Source organism: Lygodium microphyllum, chromosome 28, assembly GCF_053477565.2.
Source record: "Lygodium microphyllum isolate KBCC chromosome 28, Lygodium_microphyllum_v1.1.10, whole genome shotgun sequence".
In the NCBI taxonomy this organism is placed as follows: Eukaryota; Viridiplantae; Streptophyta; class Polypodiopsida; order Schizaeales; family Lygodiaceae; genus Lygodium; species Lygodium microphyllum.
Window position 1 is genome coordinate 103,694,524 of NC_141162.1, and position 21,245 is coordinate 103,715,768.

A 21,245-nucleotide genomic window follows, 5' to 3' on the forward strand; every position below is an offset into this window, starting at 1 on the left:
AGAGACATGCTAGTCTAAGAAGGTGGCCACCATCGCGTACGTCCAATAGCAAGGCTTTGCTAAGGGAACGCCTGACGAGGTGGGGTGGAAGGTGAGATAGATGCATGAAGTGCAACGGGATTGGAACCTGCAGATCAATTAGCCAGTCCCTCAGGGGTAGTGAAAGAGATAGGTTACTGAGGTTTTACTCGAGCCACATATCTAGTAGCAGCAACGGGTGCTGAAGGAGCAGATGAAGCAGGAGCGGAAGGTGTAGCTCCACTGGACGGTGTAGTCGTAGCGGTGTGCAGAGGCTTTTTAGGTGGAATACCTTGGGCCTTGGAGTGACACTCCTCGTCCACATGGCTTGCTCTCTAGCAATGTGTGCAAAACTGGTTTTTCTTAGGGAGTTGCTGCTAGATAGATCTAGATTCTTTGGTTCCATTTGAGGAAGAGGAGTCACCCTTTGATTGGCTTGCCTTCACATCTTGCGAGTTCTTACTACTGGTGGTTTTCTCTCCCGAAGAAGAGGCAACCAACCCCCTTTGCTCTAAATAAGGTTGTGATGATGATTTCTTGTGGAGTTGATCATGCAGTCTCGTGTAATGCAAAAACTGGCACTCAAACTTGTAGAAGGTTTGCAATCGGGTTGGAAGATGATGCGTTGAATGAAATTGAAGTACTTTTTGGTCAACTTATTCAAGAAGAATGCAACTTGATCATCATTTGACTTTGGAGAGCCAGTAGTGGTGAACTCGGTAAGTAACCGCCTATATTCAGCCAGCTTAACTTTCAGATCATCCCCTTTCTTAATAGAAAACTCTTGAAGCTCAAAGTCGAGATTGATGCGCCGAGTATGATCACGAGCCGTATAGCGGTCGAGAAGGTGACTCCAACGCTCTGACGCGAGCGGGAAGTGTTGCAACTGAGAGTGAAACTCAAGAAGCAATCCTTGCATCAGCTCAACATTGACTATGGCATTTTGGGCTCTCTATCGACGGATGAGTTAGGGTAAGCTAGTCGAGGGTCCGACATAGGGTCTAGACCAATGACGAGGTTCCAAAGACCTTGAGACTCAAGCACTTGTGTGAAATTAGACCAAGTGGTTAAAATTTGACCTATTAAAACGTGTCTTATCTGTGAAGGCATTCTTGACCATTGCTACAGGAGTGGTAGTGCTCGGAGATGGATAGTGTGAAAAAGTGTAGTGTAGGTAGGATGGGGGAGTGGAGTACACTTGGGAATGGGCACCAGAGTGCCCACCAGGCATGGAGGTAGTGTGCGAGGTGGATCCATAGGCAGGGATGGGCTAACTAGGCATAGTCACATGAGGAACCCAAGGAGGTAAAACGGGAACATGGGAAGCAGAAGATGGGAATCCCTGCGTAGGTGTAATCCAAGGAGAGTGTGAACACACACCATAAGCTGAGGATAGAAATCCTTGCGTATGAGTGGTCATGTGAGATGTGAAGCTGGGGATAGTGTGGGGGATGCCCATCATAGTCGTCGACCTAGGAGTTATAGTTGTGTGCTCATTTGCTGAAAGGTGAGAGGCACTGTGTTAAAGGATGGCATTCCCCCTAACGAAGTACCATGGTGCAAAGAGGTAGAGAATGGGGTAGAGAAGGAAAAGGTGCTAGGAGTAGAGATGGAAGATCCAACCCCTAGGGTGTGTGATGCAGATGTGGAGTGTAATCCAAGGTTTTGGAAAGCTGATGAGAGGTGATCAAGATGTGATATAGAAGAGGGTGGGATGGGAGGGAAGTGAGAAGTGTGTGTGATATGCTCAAATGAAATAGAAGTTGTAGATGTCTCTGAATTTCGTCTGCTTCGTGAGCCCCCTCTATTGAAGTTCACATACGCAAAGCCATCTGGATCTTGTACCTCAAAAGAAGAAACATGCGAGGGTTTTGATTCATGCAATACAAAAGAATTGTATGAACCTGACATCGGATCTGGCTGAGATAATGAAGATGGATCGCTAGACGTTTCGAATGCCGTATGTCCTCCATGATTGGAGAGGTGGCCAGCCTTACCAACCGGTCCGAATGTGGTAGCAAAACTGGTAGGAGGGGTGTAAACATCATTGTACTTGTTGCGATAGTACTGCTCAAAGTCCTTTATCATGCTAGTGAAATTTGGTAAAGGTGGATTGTGGTTCTTCTCACCGAGTTCATAATGTCGTCTCAGGGTCCCCAATGATGGAGAAGCCTGATAAGACATCATAGGAACTGGAGAAGGTGTGTGGGACATTGTGCTTCGGTTATGAGTTGTATTGTGTGCCTCACACAAAGACAAGCTGTCCACAATATCCGTAGGATACTCTTTACAAGAGCACCGGCTCTGATACCATGTGAAGAAAACTGCTAGGGTTTGCACTGAGGACACACAGAGTGCACGACCACGACAGAAACACAGAGATAGAGACAGACACAGACACAGAGGGCAAAACTCAAACCCTAAACACAAAACTCAACTCTGAAGTGAATGAAAGCTGTAAATGAATGTAAGAGTGTACAATGTGCTCAAGGGAAGAGCAATGCCGGAGTGTGACGTCCATCAGAGACACCGATCCCAAGTCTGTGACCACTAGTCAGAGTGTAGGAGTGTTGGATAGTGAATGGCAGCAGGTTGGTCACCAAAATGCAGCAGGCTGGAGGTTGGAAACTGGTAAACGCAGTAGTGTACTGCCAATCGGAGGCTGGAAATTGCGCACAATTTGCTGTAAACAGCAGGCTGAAAGAGTGTTTGATGTGGCTGGCAATAGCTGGATGATCAGATCGCAGGAGATGATGATGTTGCTAGCAGTTGACGTCAACATGGATGAAGGCACCAGCAGTAGGAGCAAAAACGGATGGAGTGGCAGCAGTTTTGAGGGCTGGATAACCACGTGGGAGGAGGTAGATGATTGAAATCTGCACGTGGAGTGAGAAACCTGCACAGACGGAATAAGGCTGAATGGGGGCAGCCTGTCTATTTATAGGTGTGGAAGGGCGCCCCAAAAATTAGAGTTTCCACTGAACTCTCTCGAACCGCTCCTCATTTTAGGGTTTTACTCTAAAAGAGCATTTTTAGTGTGATTTGGGGTTGTTTAAGAGGCTAATTAGCAAGCAATGCATATGTTAGCTCAACATAAAGGACCTTAGGCGAGTGTTATACGTTGCTCTATGAGCTTGATTGAACAAAGCCAAGAGGTTGTGTGACATAAACCTCCTCGTGAAGACAAGCATTCAGAAAAATATTATTCACATCCAATTGATGCACAAGCCAATCAAAATGGGTAGCCAAAGCAATGACACTGTAAATAGTGGTTATTCATGATGTGGGTACTAACATTCCATCATAGTCAATCCCATGTTGTTGGGCATACCCTTTGGCAACCAGACGTGGATCAATGCTACCATTAGATCTACGTTTCAATTTGTAAACCCACTTTGTGCCTATAGCACGCTTACCATCAGGCAAGGGACATAACTCCCATGTGCCATTTTTATGAACATAGTCCATTTTCATTCCATAGTTGCCATCTAATGCTCATCCTCTAAAGCATCACGTTTCTCGTTGCATGTAGTAGATAGATACAATTGCTTGTGCAATCAAGTTACCGTGTGCTTACTGTGTGCATGGCGAATGATTGCTGTAGTTCTACCAAGAAGTGGAATGGATAGTTTGCTATCCTGTAGTGTATCCAACAGCCATCAAGGGACTGTTTTAGCTTCCCGAAGAGCTGCCTTTTCATCAACCACTTCATCATTAGCAATGTCTTGATCAATGGGTTGAAAGTCTTTGTTGGTCAACATGTGTTTGCTGTTGATTTTGTTGTTGTAAACCCTAAATAGGTTGCTGAAATTGACCAAAGTCAAGTGCACTTTGCTGAAATATTGGTAACGAACTATCAAACATATCCATAGGCGCCACAATGGCTAATTTTTGTAGTCCATGAAGGGCTGACCAGCATATTCAGTGAATATCACATCTCTACTAATAAAAATCTTGTTCGTGGAGGGTTGATACAAGCAGTACCCTTTGCTTTCTACATTGTAACCAATGAAAATGCATTTGACAGCCTTGTCTTGCAACTTATGTCTTCGTGGTTGTGGCACCAAAGCATATGCCAAGCAACCAAAGTCATGAAAGTGTGACACCACTAGTTTTCAGCCATTCCAAGCCTCATAAGGTGTACATTCAGCCAATGCTTTAGTAGGGCTACAATTCAACATAGTATCCTGGTCTTTTACCTACCTTGGGAAACCTTGCTAGTCATCTCCTAAGTTGACATTATCTATTCATATTACACTTGCATAGTAGTTGATATCGATGCAGGCTAATGTCACATTCAGCCAATGCTTTAGTAGGGCTACAATTCAACATAGTATCCTGGTCTTTTACCTACCTTGGGAAACCTTGCTAGTCATCTCCTAAGTTGACATTATCTATTCATATTACACTTGCATAGTAGTTGATATCGATGCAGGCTAATGTCGTGGTGTGGGTTTGGGTTGCCCTTGTGGTGGTAGTGTCACATCCTAGTTGCGAGAATGTAATTTGATAAGGTTTTCTAGTGTCAATTCTTTGCAACATCAAGTCCTCATTGTAATAGTTTTTGGGAATTGTCAAACTTGCATAAAAACATCTTGAAAGAGGTTAATTGACAAAGTCTTTGTTGAGTTAGTAGAAAAGACAACGAGCACAATTTCATTGTTTGTATCTCCTTGTATAAGCTTTTGCAAGTCAGCAAAGTGTAGTGGCAAAGCTTTGATAAGTGTTAGGTAGGCCAACCAAGGCTGTAGAAACAAGAGAGGCATCAATAATTATTTCATCAATATTTGCAAGTTGTTCAGTTATGTCCTTGACATGTATAATATAGGCTCTATCATGTGCTCCATCTCAAGCTGTTTGCGCAAATTGGCTACACGATTGAATATGCAGGATAATTTACATTTTGCATGAGAGTGCAATCAAAGCATGTGCCCGGGCATTTTGCCCATCCCTTCTCAATTGATCCACAGTAGGAGGTGTAGTAGGGGTTGGAGTGGAAGATCCATTGGTGATAGTGGATGGACTAGATGAACCAGCAACATCTTGTGTAGCAGGGCTTGCAGGCTGAACCTCTGAACGAGATACATAACCCCAAAGTGCAGGCTGTTGGCACACAAAATGGGGCTGCCATGTCAGATTGGTTAATGCATAGGCTGTCGGACTGAATTTGGACCTGTCGGGGCAGATGTGACATGCCATGGACTGATGGACAGGCAGGCAACAGGTATGCGATGGGCAGGAGACGAACAGACAGGTGATTGGGGAGTGTTTGAGACACATTTGACCCGACGTTGCACTGCAGGAGGTGGAAGATCTGACAAGCAGATGTGATGGGCAGCAGGCAGCTGATCAGAAGGGACCGTCTGGTGCGAAACGTGCTGCTGGACAGGTTGGATCGGCAACCGTATATGAGAGAGTAGCTGAGTGCGAGGCTCAATGGCGGTAGTGGTGGTGGCAGCTCATGAGCTGAGTGGTGGGGCTGAGAAGAGGTATGGCTGTTGGCACACAAAATGGGGTTGCCGTGTCAGATTGGTCAATGCACAGGCTGTTGGACTGAATTTGAACCTGTCGGGGCAGATGCGACACGTCACGGACTGATGGACAGGCAGGCAACAGGTTTGCGATGGGCAGGAGATGAACAGGCAGGTGATTGGGGAGTGTTTGAGACACATTTGACCTAGCATTGTACATGCAGGAGGTGGAAGATCTGACAAGCAGATGTGATGGGCAGCAGGCAGCTGATCAGAAGGGACTGTTTAGTGCCAAATGTGCTGCTGGACAGGTTGGATTGGCAACGGTATATGAGAGAGTAGCTGAGTGTGAGGCTTAATGGCAGCATTGGTGGTGGCAACTCATGAGTTGAGTGGTGGGGCTGAGAAGAGGTATGGCTTTGATACCATTGTCAGGTTAGGATTTGGCAATATGCACACAATCACACACACTCACAGTGAACAAGTGAATAGCAAGAGAGAAGAGAGTGTTGGAAGGTCACATGCACTATGTGAGAATGATTATGAAAGCACAATCTCTAAGGTACTATGTTCCACATCCACTGATGGGTGTTCACATGGGGGAAAAACCCTTATCCAGCTAGAATGTAAAAAGTGCCTGTGGATAAGGGAGTGTTCACACCAGAACTACGGAGGAACGCAATAAGTGTAAAATTTTATTTTGACAGAATTCCATTGATCAAGCATTGCTAAAAAGAAAAGGAACATGTTGGTGAGAAAGGAAAACTTCCCTCCTCTTTCCGTGGTCTCGTCGTTTTGTATTTTTTGTTATTTGATAGAAACTTTGTGATTATACCGAGGAGATTTATGGTGGATTCTTGGGCTCTGTTTGTGCTAGAGGGCTAACCCCCAAGTAATCATGTTCATAACTGCGAACAGGTCAGTATATGTGTCTGGTTATATCCTTGAAGGGATGCCAGCTAGATAGATATTTGCTCGTGCGGCATAGTCATAATTGTGTGTCAGCAGTGCGGAATGTTCAGTAAAACTTATCCAGTTAATATATGGAAGTGCAACGATTGTCAATGAGAAGTGTTCATCTTATGAGATCTAAATTTCATTAACATAAATACTGCAGATTCATCTAGACAAGAGGGTACCTACCGGTGCAGGACTGGGAGGAGGCAGTGGGAATGCAGCAACAGCCCTTTGGGCTGCAAACTGGCTGACTGGTGGACTTGCAGAGGAAAAGCAACTTCAAGAATGGTCAGGGGAGATTGGATCAGACATACCCTTTTTCTTCTCCAAGGGAGCTGCATACTGTACTGGGAGAGGGGAGGTTTGTCTCAGCTGCAAATGTTTGAAAAAAAGGGCATAAATGTAGCTACATACATCGTGTTTGGATGGGGCTGTGTACGTGCCTGCATGTCTTGAGTGTGCATGTGCACTTCTATAGATGTTTCATTGAATATGATAATGGTTGAAGCTCAATTAACCAACTGAAATTGACCAGGTTGTGGACGATGTATCTCCTCTACCTTCAGATTTGCCAATGGTCCTCATAAAACCAGAGGAGGAGTGTTCAACTGCAGAGGTGTACAAGGTTTGTCTCTTATGATGTGCTTATTCTGTAATTTCCTCATCATTCCATGGATCTTTAATGAACTTGTGGGCTTTGTTCAATTCAAAGCACTTCCGTTTGGATCAAGCCAGTTCTGTGGATCCACGGAAGTTACTGGAGGGAATAACAGGAGGTGGCATCTCTCAATCTGTGTGCATCAATGATCTTGGTAAAAATAGTTTGTATTACTATGCAAGAGCATATGTGTTTGCTCTGCTGGTGTCATCAGTGGCTTTGAAAAGACGTATGCTTATGGTCTTGCCTTAGTGTTATTGCAGAACCTCCTGCATTTGAAGTGTTACCATCACTGAAGAAACTCAAAGAAAGGGTGCTGGCTGCTGGCAGGGGTAGATATCAGGCAGTTTTCATGTCTGGAAGGTGAGTACCGTCCCCATGATGCTTTGGACCCAACTGAAACATTGCGTTTTCTATTTAAGAGTGTGGTTCCGCTTTCTGAAAATCCCTGGGGTATACTCCATTGAATCACACTTTTTCCATGTATGCAATTCCTACTTCACCATCCTACAACCTCAACACCTTCAAATCAGTCTTGCAAGTAATTCCTTCAAAGTTCTGTCCAGTAAATAAGTATCCCGTTTTTCAAAATTATGTTTAGAGCCTTTGTGCTCTCACAACTGGTTTCACATGAGTGATTGTGTGATGTAGGCATAAGTAAAGAACAAAATTGTCGGATTCACATCCTGTTTTGTGAATTTGGACTTAAATATTTCACAGCTTACCTCTTTTTTGTTGTTTCACATGATGTGTATTTGTAGCATGCATGTGATAGTAGCTGTCAGAAATCAAAATCTTTTTCCTTCACCTTCCTGCCACCAATGGATATTTGGGCATGGCTGATCACTGGATCAAAAACTGCTACTTCTATTCAATGCATTTAACAAGAGTAGCTGATTAAAATTTCCTGGAAACTTAGTTGAGGATGCTACATCTGCAACAAGGCATTTTAAGTTCTGCAGCTACTTCGGAAAAAAAGAGCAAAAATTGCAATAGAAATGAGAGCTTTACTGTCTTTTAATAAAAGGGGGAGCTCTATATTACCGAATAGGTGTTACTGAGTCATAATCTGCATTTTATGGCATTGCTACCAAACATCAGCTTATGAGGACACTGGTACCAATGATAATTGGGTTTTATGTTTTCAAAACTGATAGCCTATGTTTTACTAAATTGTTAAAGTTGGAACAGCACATCATATGAGTTGGTTTCTCATCTTTCAGATTAACTTGAAAAAAGAGAAAGGAAAAGGAAAGACGGCATATAAAGTGTGAGCTTGATTGTGTGTGCAGTGGCAGTACCATAGTCGCAGTTGGGGATAGTGAACCACCACAATTTATCTATGACGAGGAGGATTATCAAAAGGTTTTTACTTCAGGTGATTTTCTATGAACACGACTGATTTCATGGTTGCTACTTCCACAATGTTCAGGTTTTGTGTAATACTTCTATGCTGGAATATGCAGAGGCTTTTTTCTTGACGAGGAAGGAGAATGAGTGGTACCAGCAAGTGAGCACAGAATGTCCTATAAGCCCTGGGGAAATGGGAGAGGTACCAGAGGCTTGCCGAGGGTGAAGTAAATCAAATATGCTCAAAAACATCACTAATATTTTCCCTCAGTTGTGAGCTTTGAGGTATGCTGCTTGCCGGAGTAGTAATTGGAACACCTTGCCATTTGGCTAAATTAGGATATCTGAGTTAGACCGTAGGCAGGACAAAGCAAGCTACACCTCAGCCAAATAGGGAGTTCTGCCTATGCATCTAGAATGCGAGGAGGGAAAATTTGTGGCAGACACTGTTGCTGATAACAAGCCTCAAATCTGCTGTCTGCAATGGAAATTGAGGATGTAACAATATTCTGAACCTTTACTGCAAGGTGAGTATAGTTGAGGTATCAAGGGTGTTCATTTTTATCCAGATGCACAACAGAGGAATAATATACATTCTGATAAAGAGGATTCTAGGTTACCAAGCCCAGAATTGTATTGTAGCTTCGTCAAAAGTAGTAACTATTTCAATACTCAAAAGCTGGACAAGATGTCGTACCCATGGAGCTCTAATTGCCTGTAACTACATTTAAAGCATGAAATGTATCCTACTGAGTAGCATTATTGTGCTAGTTAATTAGTTCTTTTTTTCATTGGGTTTCTTTTTGCTCTTTTTTTTTTTGGGGGGGGGGGGGGGTGCACATGTCAAAACATGAGAAAACCCATAGTCTCATTTCGATTTGATTGTCAAGTGGTGGGTACACAATCACCAAACAACCCCAAATGAGAATGTTACTTTTTAAAGAGCTTGTTTATCCAAATTTTCTGCATATTCTTCCAAGCCATCTTGTACTTGGGAAAGGGAGTGATATGAGAATCTTTGCTTCAATGGAAAAGCTTTTGCGCAAATCTTTTGCACATCTAAACTCTTCTAGTTGGCCAATTTGTCAAAGCTAGAGATCGTTGGCATGGGCAGCAATGTAAACAATCTTTGGTATCTTCCTTCTCTTTTGCATCGATGATCATTAAAGGACATTACTATATAGTGTAATGCTTACTTTTGGTGCACACTTGCAACTATGTCCTAGTTATTACTAAAATGTCTCAATTTTTCATTTTGTCTTTTGTAATGAACTCAACACAATATCATTATACAAGACTTGGCATCTAATAGGACAAGTTTCACAAGCACTACAACACTTGGAACAAGACTCGATCTCAGCCCCAAAAAGTCTCTTCATTGCCATATCCATGGCAACAAAAAATCCACTTGTTGATAATATATTGTTCAAAACATTGATCTTTCTCCTCTTTGGTAAAATAACAAGAAGAAGAGCTATTGACATTTCATATGGTTTTGATGTATACATGTTTGCTAGCTCCACATTTCTTGAAGTTATGATATGTAGTAGGCACAATCACACATACGCAAGGGCTTGATGTGATGCTTGGTAGTATTGCTTCAACAACAACATTCTAAAGTGGAAAGCATACCAAGACTTGTCATGTTGTGACAATTTGTGCATTGCAACTTGAGCTTCCATGATACTAAGCTTGCTAGATATCTTGACAAGAGCACTAACAACAAATACTTCGGGATCAATTGAGCATCAACACGTAATGGATGTGGAACTCTCAAAGCTTTCAATCTAGAAACTATTTGATGACATTGTTTGTACTTGAACTTCTTAGGCCATACAAAGTAAGCGCTATCCAAATTCTATACCCTACCTTTGTATGCAGCCATACTAAAGTTAGGCCTTTGTGACATGAAAGCATCTAGGGAAGAAATACATCTATCTACCATGGGACAACAACACAAACATTGGACACTTAAATAGAGTGTAATGACGACAAAATTACAAAATATCAAGCCATCATACAACAAAAAATCACTTGAATGGAAATCCATCAACCATCATCTCCCCCATAGGAATAGTGTTTTCCATGACGAGCATACAGACATCATTTAGATCCAATTGAGAACCATGCCTCTCAATCCATGAAGGAGAAGTGCCTAGGATGCACAACCCAAAAGAGAGCAAGTGATTAGAATTAAAAATTAAGGCAAGCTACTTAAACCATTGAAAATCCCACTTGAAATTCATGTGAGAAAAACCACCCATTTAGATTCTCCCAAGCATACCAATGTGACCCTGACCTGCCATGGCGAGTGTGTTCCTTTGTCACTTTGTTCCATGTTGGAACACCAACTCTATCCAATGACGCATCCACATGAAAATCTAGGAGAATGGAGTCAATGATACCCCTTCCCTTGATGTACTCAATCCCAAGCTTATTTATGCTTGAAAAGATTACAGGAATCTTAACAAACTCATTGTTTCTAATTGAGGATGCAAAATCCTTGTCCATGCCTTTGTAATGACAAACTTGAAATGAATAGAGAGCAAGATCACAATCATAATCAGTGTGTGCTAGATAGTATGATGAGGGCATATGGTGGGATGTATGAGAGTACATAGATTGGTGTCCTATGAAAGCAAAAGAGAAGAGAAAAGAAATTGAGGGACTTGCACTAGAGTAATAAAAAGGAAACTTAAGAGATACCTCTATCAATACTCTCCTGTGAAGACATATCCATCAAGGTATCTATGAAGTCACAATGCACCCCAGTTGTCGAGTGAAAACACAACACCTTGAATTGAATTGCACACATTCCAACCAAAACCATACCAATCCATGGTGCAGACACTAGTTTCTTTCTGTTTTCCATTGTTTTGGAAACTTTTCCATCCCTTTTTCCGGTCCTCTCTTCTCTCTTAAGATCACTTAGAGGGAAAACAAGAAGCACGATCTTCAAAGACATACATGTCAAAGTCAAAGTTGCAATGCTCAAATCTCATTATACCACCATGTGCTTGTGAATGAGCGACCACCTCCAAGCCTATTCATTAACATTCGTCTCTTGAGTCCTAACCGGCATGACTGTTAAACTAGGTAGGTCTCCCTTGATTCCCTTATTGATGCGTATGCAATCAAAGGGTAAGGGAACTTAGACACGATTTGCTAGTGCTCAAGGTGGGATTTGAGAATGCAGGCTACATCCCCACCAAAGGCTCTTTTATCCTCTTAGTCGCCTTGCTAGATGGGACACAACAAGAGGTGGATGACAACATTGTTTCCATGTGGGAAAACAAACTGGCAACTATTCAATGAGGAGTTTGAAAAGGAGTTAGAAAGCAGTGAAGATTGGAGCATCCTAAAGCATAAAAACGTTTTATGTTTGGGAGGGAAACCATAGGACCATAGCATAGATGGAGAGCATTGATGACCTATACAGAAATAACAAGGCAAGTCATGTAAGAGTGCAATCACAGTTCATTTTGCCAAAGCCCAAGGATGAGTTGGCAAGTCATTCATGTTTTTGTCTTTCTCTAATTCATTATGAATAGTGTTTTAGTCTACTTTAATTAGATTTATGCTTTTCATTGGTCTAACTACATATAATTGCAAATTCATAGATTGAACAAAGATGCAAGTGTTGTCACAAACCTCAAGGACTACTTGTACCATACAAATACCTTGTGTTCATGTGACATACAAGAATTCATCAATAGATTCATAGAAGAAGAGAAGAATTCTATTCAAAAGATTGGGCTTTGGAGGCAAGTATGGGTAGAACAATGTGGTATCCTCTTAGCGAGTGCATCCTAGGGTGGATGGTTTATGTAGGGAGTTGCCAAATTTTGTTTTGTCTTTCATGTCTTTCATCAACATTAATTTTTTATTCTTGTGATTGATTTAGGAAAAATGGGAGGCTAACTTTGAGTTTGTATGCAAGAAGATCCCTTTCAATCTTCCAAAGAATGAAATGGAGGCAAAAATCAATGTGGCAAGAAAGGTAATCATGAAAGCCTATAGGTAGGAAGTTGCATGGTTTAGAGTCACGATTTTATAATCTCTGCTCACACCAAACAAAAGTAATATTAAGTCAAGGTTATGTATTTCTAGATCTTAGCAGTGGTAAATCCATTGTTAGGCAATGATTGGTTTCAAATACTATGGAAGCTACCTTTTGAGGATGTGAAGTTTAAAATAACAATTGAGAAGTTGCACTCCATTGCTTCAGTTGCACATTCTATGCAAAAGAAACTGTCACTCCTCTCATTGCTTGGGGAAAATGAAAATTTAGGACAAAGCTATGGAATGCCAATGGGTGATCATGTCTTCATCCTACGGTTGGCAAAGGAGGCATGGATGGATCAAGCCTTGGAAGAGGCTTCTTGATTGCTAAAGAAAGTGATCGAGTCCAATGTTGCAAGATAGAATATTGAGCTTCCATTAGAGCCAATGTTGGATCTTCCATGACATTGTGGCCAGATACAGAGGGGTCCTATTTCTTCCTATCTTAGAAGAAGATCTCTACGACCACTCTACTGGCCACACATGTGGACATACAAAATGCCTCTGGTGCGCAGATCGAATGCTGGACGCGTGTGTAGTGAATGTGGAAGGTCCTCAAGAACAAAGAACTCTGCAAACCTTCATAATTTCAAGTACAAAAGCAAAAGGAAATTTGCACAATATGAGACAAAAGAGACAAATTGGGTGCAATCTCCCTCATGCCCTCTGTGGTATGAAAGGGCACCAGAGCCACTACAGTGTCTCTTCATAGCTCACTACTGTCACTGTCACTTCATCTTCTCTTCAGTCTTCAGCAGCTACCTCTTCCATTTGTTTTAGCTCTTTTGAACTTAGATTCATCATTTCCAAAAGTTAGAAAACTTTCCCAAAGTCACTCGTACATTCTACATAACACTTACAGAAGATCTACAAAACAAAACAGGATAGGAACAGAGCAGAGATAGAACAGAGACAAAGGCTCCACAGAAGGTCTACAGAGGGTCATAAGAGAACGACAGATCCTCATAACTCATACTAAAACCATTCCAAACTTTCAAAAACTATTCAATAAAATTTCAAAAGATTTCAATTTTCATCAATCATCAATCCATGCTTCATATAGAAGAAAATCAGAACAAAACAGAAGCCATACAAAAGATATCAGAACCAATCAGAACCTCACACAACCTATCAGAACATCACAAAGCCTCATATTTCTACTAAGAATCATCACGAACTTCCAAAACATAATCAATATAATCCAAAACACTCTCAAATACTTCCATTAACAACCATACATCACTCAAAATCCATAAAAAATCAACCATTCAGACCTCAAAAACAACAAAAAGCAATAAAAAATTATCTTTTTCCACTCTCAACACTTTTATTCTTTTATAGCTTAAGCCTTTGGTGACATACTTAAGTACATAATCTCTCAGCTTCTCCCAATAGTAGATTTTCCCAACTGTGTTGAGCACCTTGGCATAGATAGGGTGTCTCACTAATAGGGAATCGTGGGCTTCCCAAAGTATCTGCAACCCAAGAAATAGAAGAGCTAAAACAGTTAGAGGACTCTAACTTTCCTTTTTGCAAAAACGGTATGCTCTTCATCTCCAATGGGAATAAGAGGGCTACCAAATTATGACCAACACTGAGTAGAGACACACAATCAAAACCTCTAAGTACGATCCAACCTATGTGGCTCCTTTCTCATTCAGATTATTGGCCATCACCCACAATCAACATTTAGAAGATCACGTTATGGAAATCCCTATTTGGATTGACTTGTGACTCAGGAAGAACTGCAGATGTCGCTAGCAAGATGAAATCCCTATTTGGATTGACTCTTGACTGAGGAAGAACTGTAGATGTCGCTAGCAAGATGAACTCCAGTGACTTCCCAACCAATGTCGTGACCTACATTACACACATAAGCATTAGGCCTCAAAACATGGACCATTATGTCCACTTAGAGTATAACCCACAGTTCTATGCTTGGCTCATGAAGAAATAAAGCACAAGAAGTAGGTGTGCTAAATGCCCTTAACCCTTCATCCTCCAATCCAAGGAAAGGTCTTCATCATTCTTGGGGGGAGGGGACAAGGTGAAAAAGAACTTGAACTTCAAAAGTTCATATCGAACTTCAAAAGACAAAAGGGCGAATTAAGGGAACTTGTACTTGAAGTGAGCTTTTTTATGGAATTTGTGCTTGGAATGTGTGGATTGCTTGAAGTATAAAATATTTCCATTCCTTATTGGAAAATCACACCATTCCATAGTGTTTGTTCTTAATATTTTTTTTCTTTTTTTTTCATAAAAGGTACTCTCAAATGAGCTAATTGTAGGTTTTTGTGCCATAATAGAAACCCAATATGATAGGACAACTTCCGCTCTTAGAGGAGGAGCACAATAGGTATCGATTGTGTTACAGCTTCCTCCAATGCCATAACAATCAAGACACAGTACTTTGCTTGAAAACACTACAATATTGCAAAAAAATTCATGAATAAATTTGCAATTATTAATATCGTATAACATTCAAGAATAAGATCCAAGCATGAAGTACTTATCATATTCAGCAACACAAAACTGCTGCCCATCAAATGTTACGCTGTTTTACATGTCATGATATGCATAAGTCATCCAGCACGGCTCAACTCAGAATATTATTGGATAATGTGGTGTTGCAAGCTCAAAATCCTTCAAATAAGCTTTTGGATGTTCATGTCAAGAGTTCTTATCTAGAATGCATGCATTATTACTATTATTATACTTACATCCTATATTCATTTTTTAAAAATTATTTTTACATTTTTTTAAATAAGTTGCAACAGGTGCAATTATTCAACAGATGAAGACTCTAGGCTACTAATCATACTCAGAATGACCTTTGTATTGAGTGGATGCATTTGTTCAACTTGTTTGTTCTAGTCTAACTTCTTGGTGTTGTATTTCCTTTTTGTTGTAGTATATTAAAAATTGACTGGAAAAGTTTGTCATTCACACTATTGTCATCTTGCTATTGTCTTCTTTATGAGTTCTGTCATCAATGTATGCATTTGTAGGACTTGTTAATTTTGGTTTGGTTGAGATCAAGACCTCTTGTTATCCCATTACTAATAGTGATGTGATGGCTATTTCTTATTGTCTCTTCGTCGTTGATGGGAAATATTTGTCATTTGAAGTATTATTATTTTGCTATCGTCTCTTAATCAAGGAATAGAAACATTTGCCATTTACTAGAATTCTTGCTATCCCTTAATCATGAGAAATGTGAATTGTTTTTCCTTGTCCGTATGAATTTGATGTTCAGGTACAAGATGTCATAGCTAGATGCATCTTCTCCATGATGTTATTAGCCTGCAATTTTATTGACATCGGCACCTTCCATTTGCAAAATAGCTTACATAGTAGAGTATTCTAACTTTATTTTCATGTCCTTGCATCTGTTTTGTTTGGATTTTCTCTTAAAATCGTCGTGTTCTTTCCCTGTTCACTAATTCCTTGTTTGGATCAACCCAATGTTTGGTTACACTTATTGTCATTTGATATTGCGTCGCTTATACTAGAAATTTCGAGTGTCAATGTGGCACTTAGGAAATGTTACGGTTTATTGTAGGCCATAATCTCTTCTTCTTACCATGCACTGCTCACTAAACTAACAAGGAGCAAGGTTAGGATGAAGAGGAGGTTTGGTCTCAAACAACACAAGTTCCACAAACACCACCTCACAGATTGCCCACAACACAATTCTCCCACTTGTCATTCATACCTTTTGCTTCATTGCATGTTGCAACACAATTTGGTTCCACACCATCCTTTATATCCCCACCTTCTAGATCTTTTGGGATGGTTCCCCTACTTCTGCTAACTCCTACAACATATCCATCCTCTAACGTGCCCTCTCCCTATACACCTACACATGTTCCAGGATAGTGGCAAGGTCCATCAACCAAAAATGCCAAGTGCTAGTGCTTCTATATCATTATAGCCTTGAATACACATGAGAAAATGCTTGGATACTGTGGCTCTCAGATACCATGAGCAAAAAGTGCTTGAATAAAGGTGAACAAACGAAACTTTCTTCTTGCACATAAGAAAACCCTAAAATTGAGTTAAGTATAAATGATTAAAACGATCTCTTACCATCAAATCTATGTAGGAGTGAGATAGGAAAAATGGAGATAGACATAAAAGACACAATATTGCATGGAGGGAGTCAAAGGACCTATGAAAAAAAAGCACTTGGAGAATATTGCAAACTTGAGCACACTAACCCTAGAAATGTGATGTGTTGGCACTTCAAAACCATGACACAAAAAGTGTTTGAAAACACTAGCATAAACAACTTTCTTCTTGCACACAAAGTAAACCCAAAACTTGGGTTTAAGTATAAAGAATTAAACAAATCTCTTACCTTCAAACCTATGCAAGATTGAGACAAGGACAGACAAAGAGAGATATAAAGATGAAGATAGAGGGAGTCAAAGGGCTTGTGAATAAAAATGCCAAACTGTCCTAAAAGTTGCCAAACAAGAAAAGATTAACAAAAGAAAATGGGCAAGAAGCTCCAAGTACGCTCTTCTCACTAAACTAGAAAAACAAGTAGATCTAGGTAATGAGAAGGCTCAATACCAAATTTTGGAAATTAAAAGAAGCTTAAGAAAGCTTGAAGAGGATGAAGGAAAAACAATCCACCTTTATCTTAGAACATGGTGGATTGGTAAAATAGACAAACCCTCTAAAGAAATGTTCAACTTATTGAAGATGTATCTAGTACCTATGCTCCAAAAGAAGGATGGTTCAATTTCCTTAAACAAGGAAGAGAATCTAGAGACAACTAGGGCTTTCTTTGAAGATATATTTTCTTCCCCTAGTCAACAGTCTCAAGAAGCAATACTGGCCATAGCCAAAATAGCGAGAATAAGACCAAAAGTAGTACCACAATCCAGAGCAAGAATACTAGATTCTGATATCACAGAGGTGGAACTTTTAGATACCATAGACAGTTTAGCAAATGGCAAGAGTCTCGGACTCCCTAATGAATTCTATAAAGAATTTAAGAATTCAATATTGACCCCTCTAATAATGGTCTAAGGAGTCGATTAAATTTGGTGCCCTTCCTGTAGATATTAACCAGGGAGTGATCAAACTTACACGCAAGAGAGATGATAGAACTCTCATCAGCATACAAAATATTTGCAAAAGCTCTAGCAAGAAGACTCAGCCCCCACTTAGATGGATGGCTTAGAAAGGAACAGAAAGGCTTTGTTAAGGGTAGTTTTATCCTAGATGCTATCATCAGCTTGTGGGAGGGATTTGAACATGCCCAAAAAAAGAAACAAGACTTCCTATTCTTTAAAATTGATTTTGATAAGGCCTACAATTGACTAGAGATTGGTGTTTTGTCTTACAATCCTTGTAGGATATGGGCATGGGACAAAGATTTATTAGATTTGTAAGTACTTTATTTGGTAATGGAAGTGCTAAAGTGGCAAATTAATGGTGAGTTGTTACCAACTTTCCCCCTGTACAAATCCATGAGACACATCTGTCCACTAGCCCCTTTGCTATTTGCAATAGCATCTAATGCACTAGGTTGGTTAATTGAGGAAGAAGTCAAATGGGTCAGACTCAAAGGAATAATTATGCCCAACAATAAGAAAGAACATAGTTCTTAATTTGTTTTGCGAATGACACAAATGGAATAGTTAACAATGATCCATCCTCTATAGAAGCCTTTTGGATATGTATAAAAGAATTCTGTTAGGCATCAGGCTCCATTGTAAACTCTAGTAAAATTGGCATTAAGGCACTAATTAACCACCCCCCCCCCCCCCCCCCCCCCCCCCCCCCCCCCCGCCTTTCAGATTACTGGGAATCCCAATAGGGTTTGGGGTCTTAATGAAACAAAGATTGGAATGGGGTGCTGACCAAAGTTAAGAAAAAGCTAGAGTATCTCAACGGAAGAGGGCAAGTTTTTTAGATTACTGGGAATCCCAATAGGGTTTGGGGTCTTAATGAAACAAAGATGGGAATGGGTGCTGACTAAAGTTAAGAAAAAGCTAGAGTATCTCAATGGATTTCAGTGCTCCTTTGCTAGTAGAATGGTGGTTTTGAAGCACATTCTGATACCCTCTAGAATATATTTCTTAGCTTGCTGGAGACCTTCAAAATCTAGACTCAAGAAGCTAGAATCACTTGCTAGAAATTTCTTATGGTCAGGTAACAATGAGCAATTCAATATTTCCAAGGTCGCATGGGAAGATTGCACTCTTCCAAAGGAATTGGGAGGACTTGGATTCCCAAACCTAGAAAAGATAGCCAACAAGATGGCTGCAAAATGGATCTCAAGAACATTTCAACATGGAAATGAAGATTGGGCTGTACTCATCAAGGCCAGCTATAGGAATTTCTCTATCCTTAACTTTCCAAGATGGAAAGAGATGGATCCCTTAATAGTTTGCTATTAGTCAAGTAAAAGTCAAAGTCAAAGGATGCTCAAATTTGATGAGAAACATCTAGCTGTCATGGCTTACTTTCAAAGATTAGATTGTCATCTCTCCAATCAGTAACTTCACTCTTCCATGAAGTGCATCCGACTCTATTTGGCTTAGCATTTTTCATGGTTTGGTGGAGGAAGAGCAATTTCCTATTGCATACAAGATGCTCAAAAAAGGAATTAAACAATGGTAAAACATTTGGGATTACTCTTGAGGGGACTGGAAAGAGTTGGATACTCTAAATAACCATTTTTAGCTTTTCAAGGGAAGAAATAACCTTGATATTGCAGAGAAGGAACTCCTGGGGGTCACACATTTATTGCACAATTCAATTGAATAAGGATTTTAACTTCAAAGGGATTTGCTAGTTAAATGATAAACCACTTCTACCTATTCAAGAGAGAAAAGAGTCACCCAACAAGCTAGTTAAGAAATTGAACAAGAGATGGCACATCAATTGGGGTCAACACCAATGGATTTATAGATTCCATATGATCTGGATTTCTAGCATATAGCCTAAAAAATCTAGCCTTCTATGGTGGCTGATTCAGTTGAAAGCAGTTTGGACATTCTCCAGAGCTAAAAAGCTAGGCATTGGCACTGGTATATGTCCACGATGCTGTAAAGAAGAAGAAACCATCCCCCATCTTTTCTTCTCGTGTCAATCTAATCGAAATGCCCTGAATCTTCTACAAAAAATGGTTTCCCCTTTTCATCCCTCAACCATAACATGGAAATAATCAATTCTTGGTCAAATTTATAATTTGCATCCACTCATTTGGAATTGGCTACATAGTTTACTATTGTGGTAGATATGGGTTTCACGTAATAAAAAATTATTTAAACAGCTCATTGTTGATCCAATGCATAGTTTTAAAGAGGATTTTTTGTTTTGGGAAAAAACCCAAATGAAATAGTTGGCTAAAGAGTGCAGCAAGCATCCCTCACCCAAGAAGAAAAAGGAATATCCGTATGAAGGACTAGGTATCGAGTTGATTAAGTTCCTCATTCATGAGGAAAGGAGAGAGAAAATGGAGTGAAGGGAAGCATGGTTTATTGCAATGTATGAGAAACCTACTTGCCAACACCCTTGATGTAATGGAAGCTCAAGCTAGGAAATGAAAAGGAAAGCAAATTAAAAGTAAATGTAAATAGAAGCTAGTCTACCTAGCAACCAAAGACTACTTAGACTTTTTGGGTGGACCCCTGCTTAAGTCCACACATTTTGTAATACTCTTTTTTAAACTTTTATCCATACTAATACAACTTCTAGTTTCATTAAAAAAATAACAAATCCCTTCTTTGATAGAGGATACTCGCAATCATTTGTTATCCTCATTATGGTTGTTATTTCTTTGGTGTCAAAATAATAGAACTAAATTGTTTTTAATTAGAATCAACACAATCTTTTGCTTTCCTCTCTCTCTCTCTCTCTCTCCCACCTACTTTTGTCAATGAATCTCTCTCTCTCTCTCTCTGTCTCTTTGTCTCTTCTCTCTCTCTCTCTCTCTCTCTCTCTCTCTCTCCACACATAAATGCAGAAGGGTGTCTCTCCTCGCTATTTTCGTCGGCAAAACTAGCTAGATCAATCCACTTCTGATCTCTATTTGCAAACACCGTGTGATTATAGCTATTGTTGGAAGTCTATGCGTATTGATTATTTGTAGTTAGCTTAATCGTGAAGAGGCCTTGGTTTCTATAGCTTCTTGACTGCGAGGGCTTCTGTGAGTGAATGGAACAATGTTTTTTTCCTTCAAAAAAGTGTTGTGGTCTTCACGAAAAAAATGTTAATTACTCCCTTCCAAGAAATCGTTACTCATTTGGAATAGAGTTGTTGTGACGTTGGGAATCGTCTTATTGGTGCATCTTGGCTGGACCTTCAATTTTCTACATCTTGATTTAGGCAAAAGCTTATTTACAAATGACATGCTTGGCATGTAGGTGTGCATGTGTCCAATCCCAAACATAGTTACCATTCAACATTATGGTCTACCAACTTGGTCACAACTAACAATCAAGATAATTTTAAAGCTGTGTTGGCACGTCAATCTCAACGAATCTGCAATAGAAATTAAAAAAATCAATGAAGCGTACAATGTACATGAATTTGGGATTTCCAGCGGCAAAGAGTTAAGTACAAAAGTCTCAAGCTCCAGGGCTAGAGCAAGGTGAGTTGTAGTTTGGAGCCATTTGCTAAGCTAAGACTAATTGATCCAATTTGACATGTTCCTAGTTTAACATGGTCATGTAGGATCATGCCACCATCCTCCCTCCCAAACCCGG

At 40.2% G+C, this 21,245-nt stretch overlaps 1 protein-coding gene across 1 annotated transcript in view; it reads left to right on the forward strand.

Moving 5' to 3' along the window:
• Window positions 1-9,131, forward strand: part of LOC148011826 (4-diphosphocytidyl-2-C-methyl-D-erythritol kinase, chloroplastic-like) — a 33,942-nt gene extending 24,811 nt beyond the window's left edge. Inside the window, exons 6-11 of the mRNA XM_087670197.1 lie at window positions 6,607-6,807; window positions 6,982-7,071; window positions 7,159-7,258; window positions 7,368-7,467; window positions 8,397-8,482; window positions 8,571-9,131. Of these exons, the coding sequence (XP_087526323.1) occupies window positions 6,607-6,807; window positions 6,982-7,071; window positions 7,159-7,258; window positions 7,368-7,467; window positions 8,397-8,482; window positions 8,571-8,680 (687 nt within the window). The 3' untranslated portion in view covers window positions 8,681-9,131. The remainder of the gene's footprint in view (window positions 1-6,606; window positions 6,808-6,981; window positions 7,072-7,158; window positions 7,259-7,367; window positions 7,468-8,396; window positions 8,483-8,570) is intronic.
• The last annotated feature ends 12,114 nt before the right edge of the window (window positions 9,132-21,245 follow it).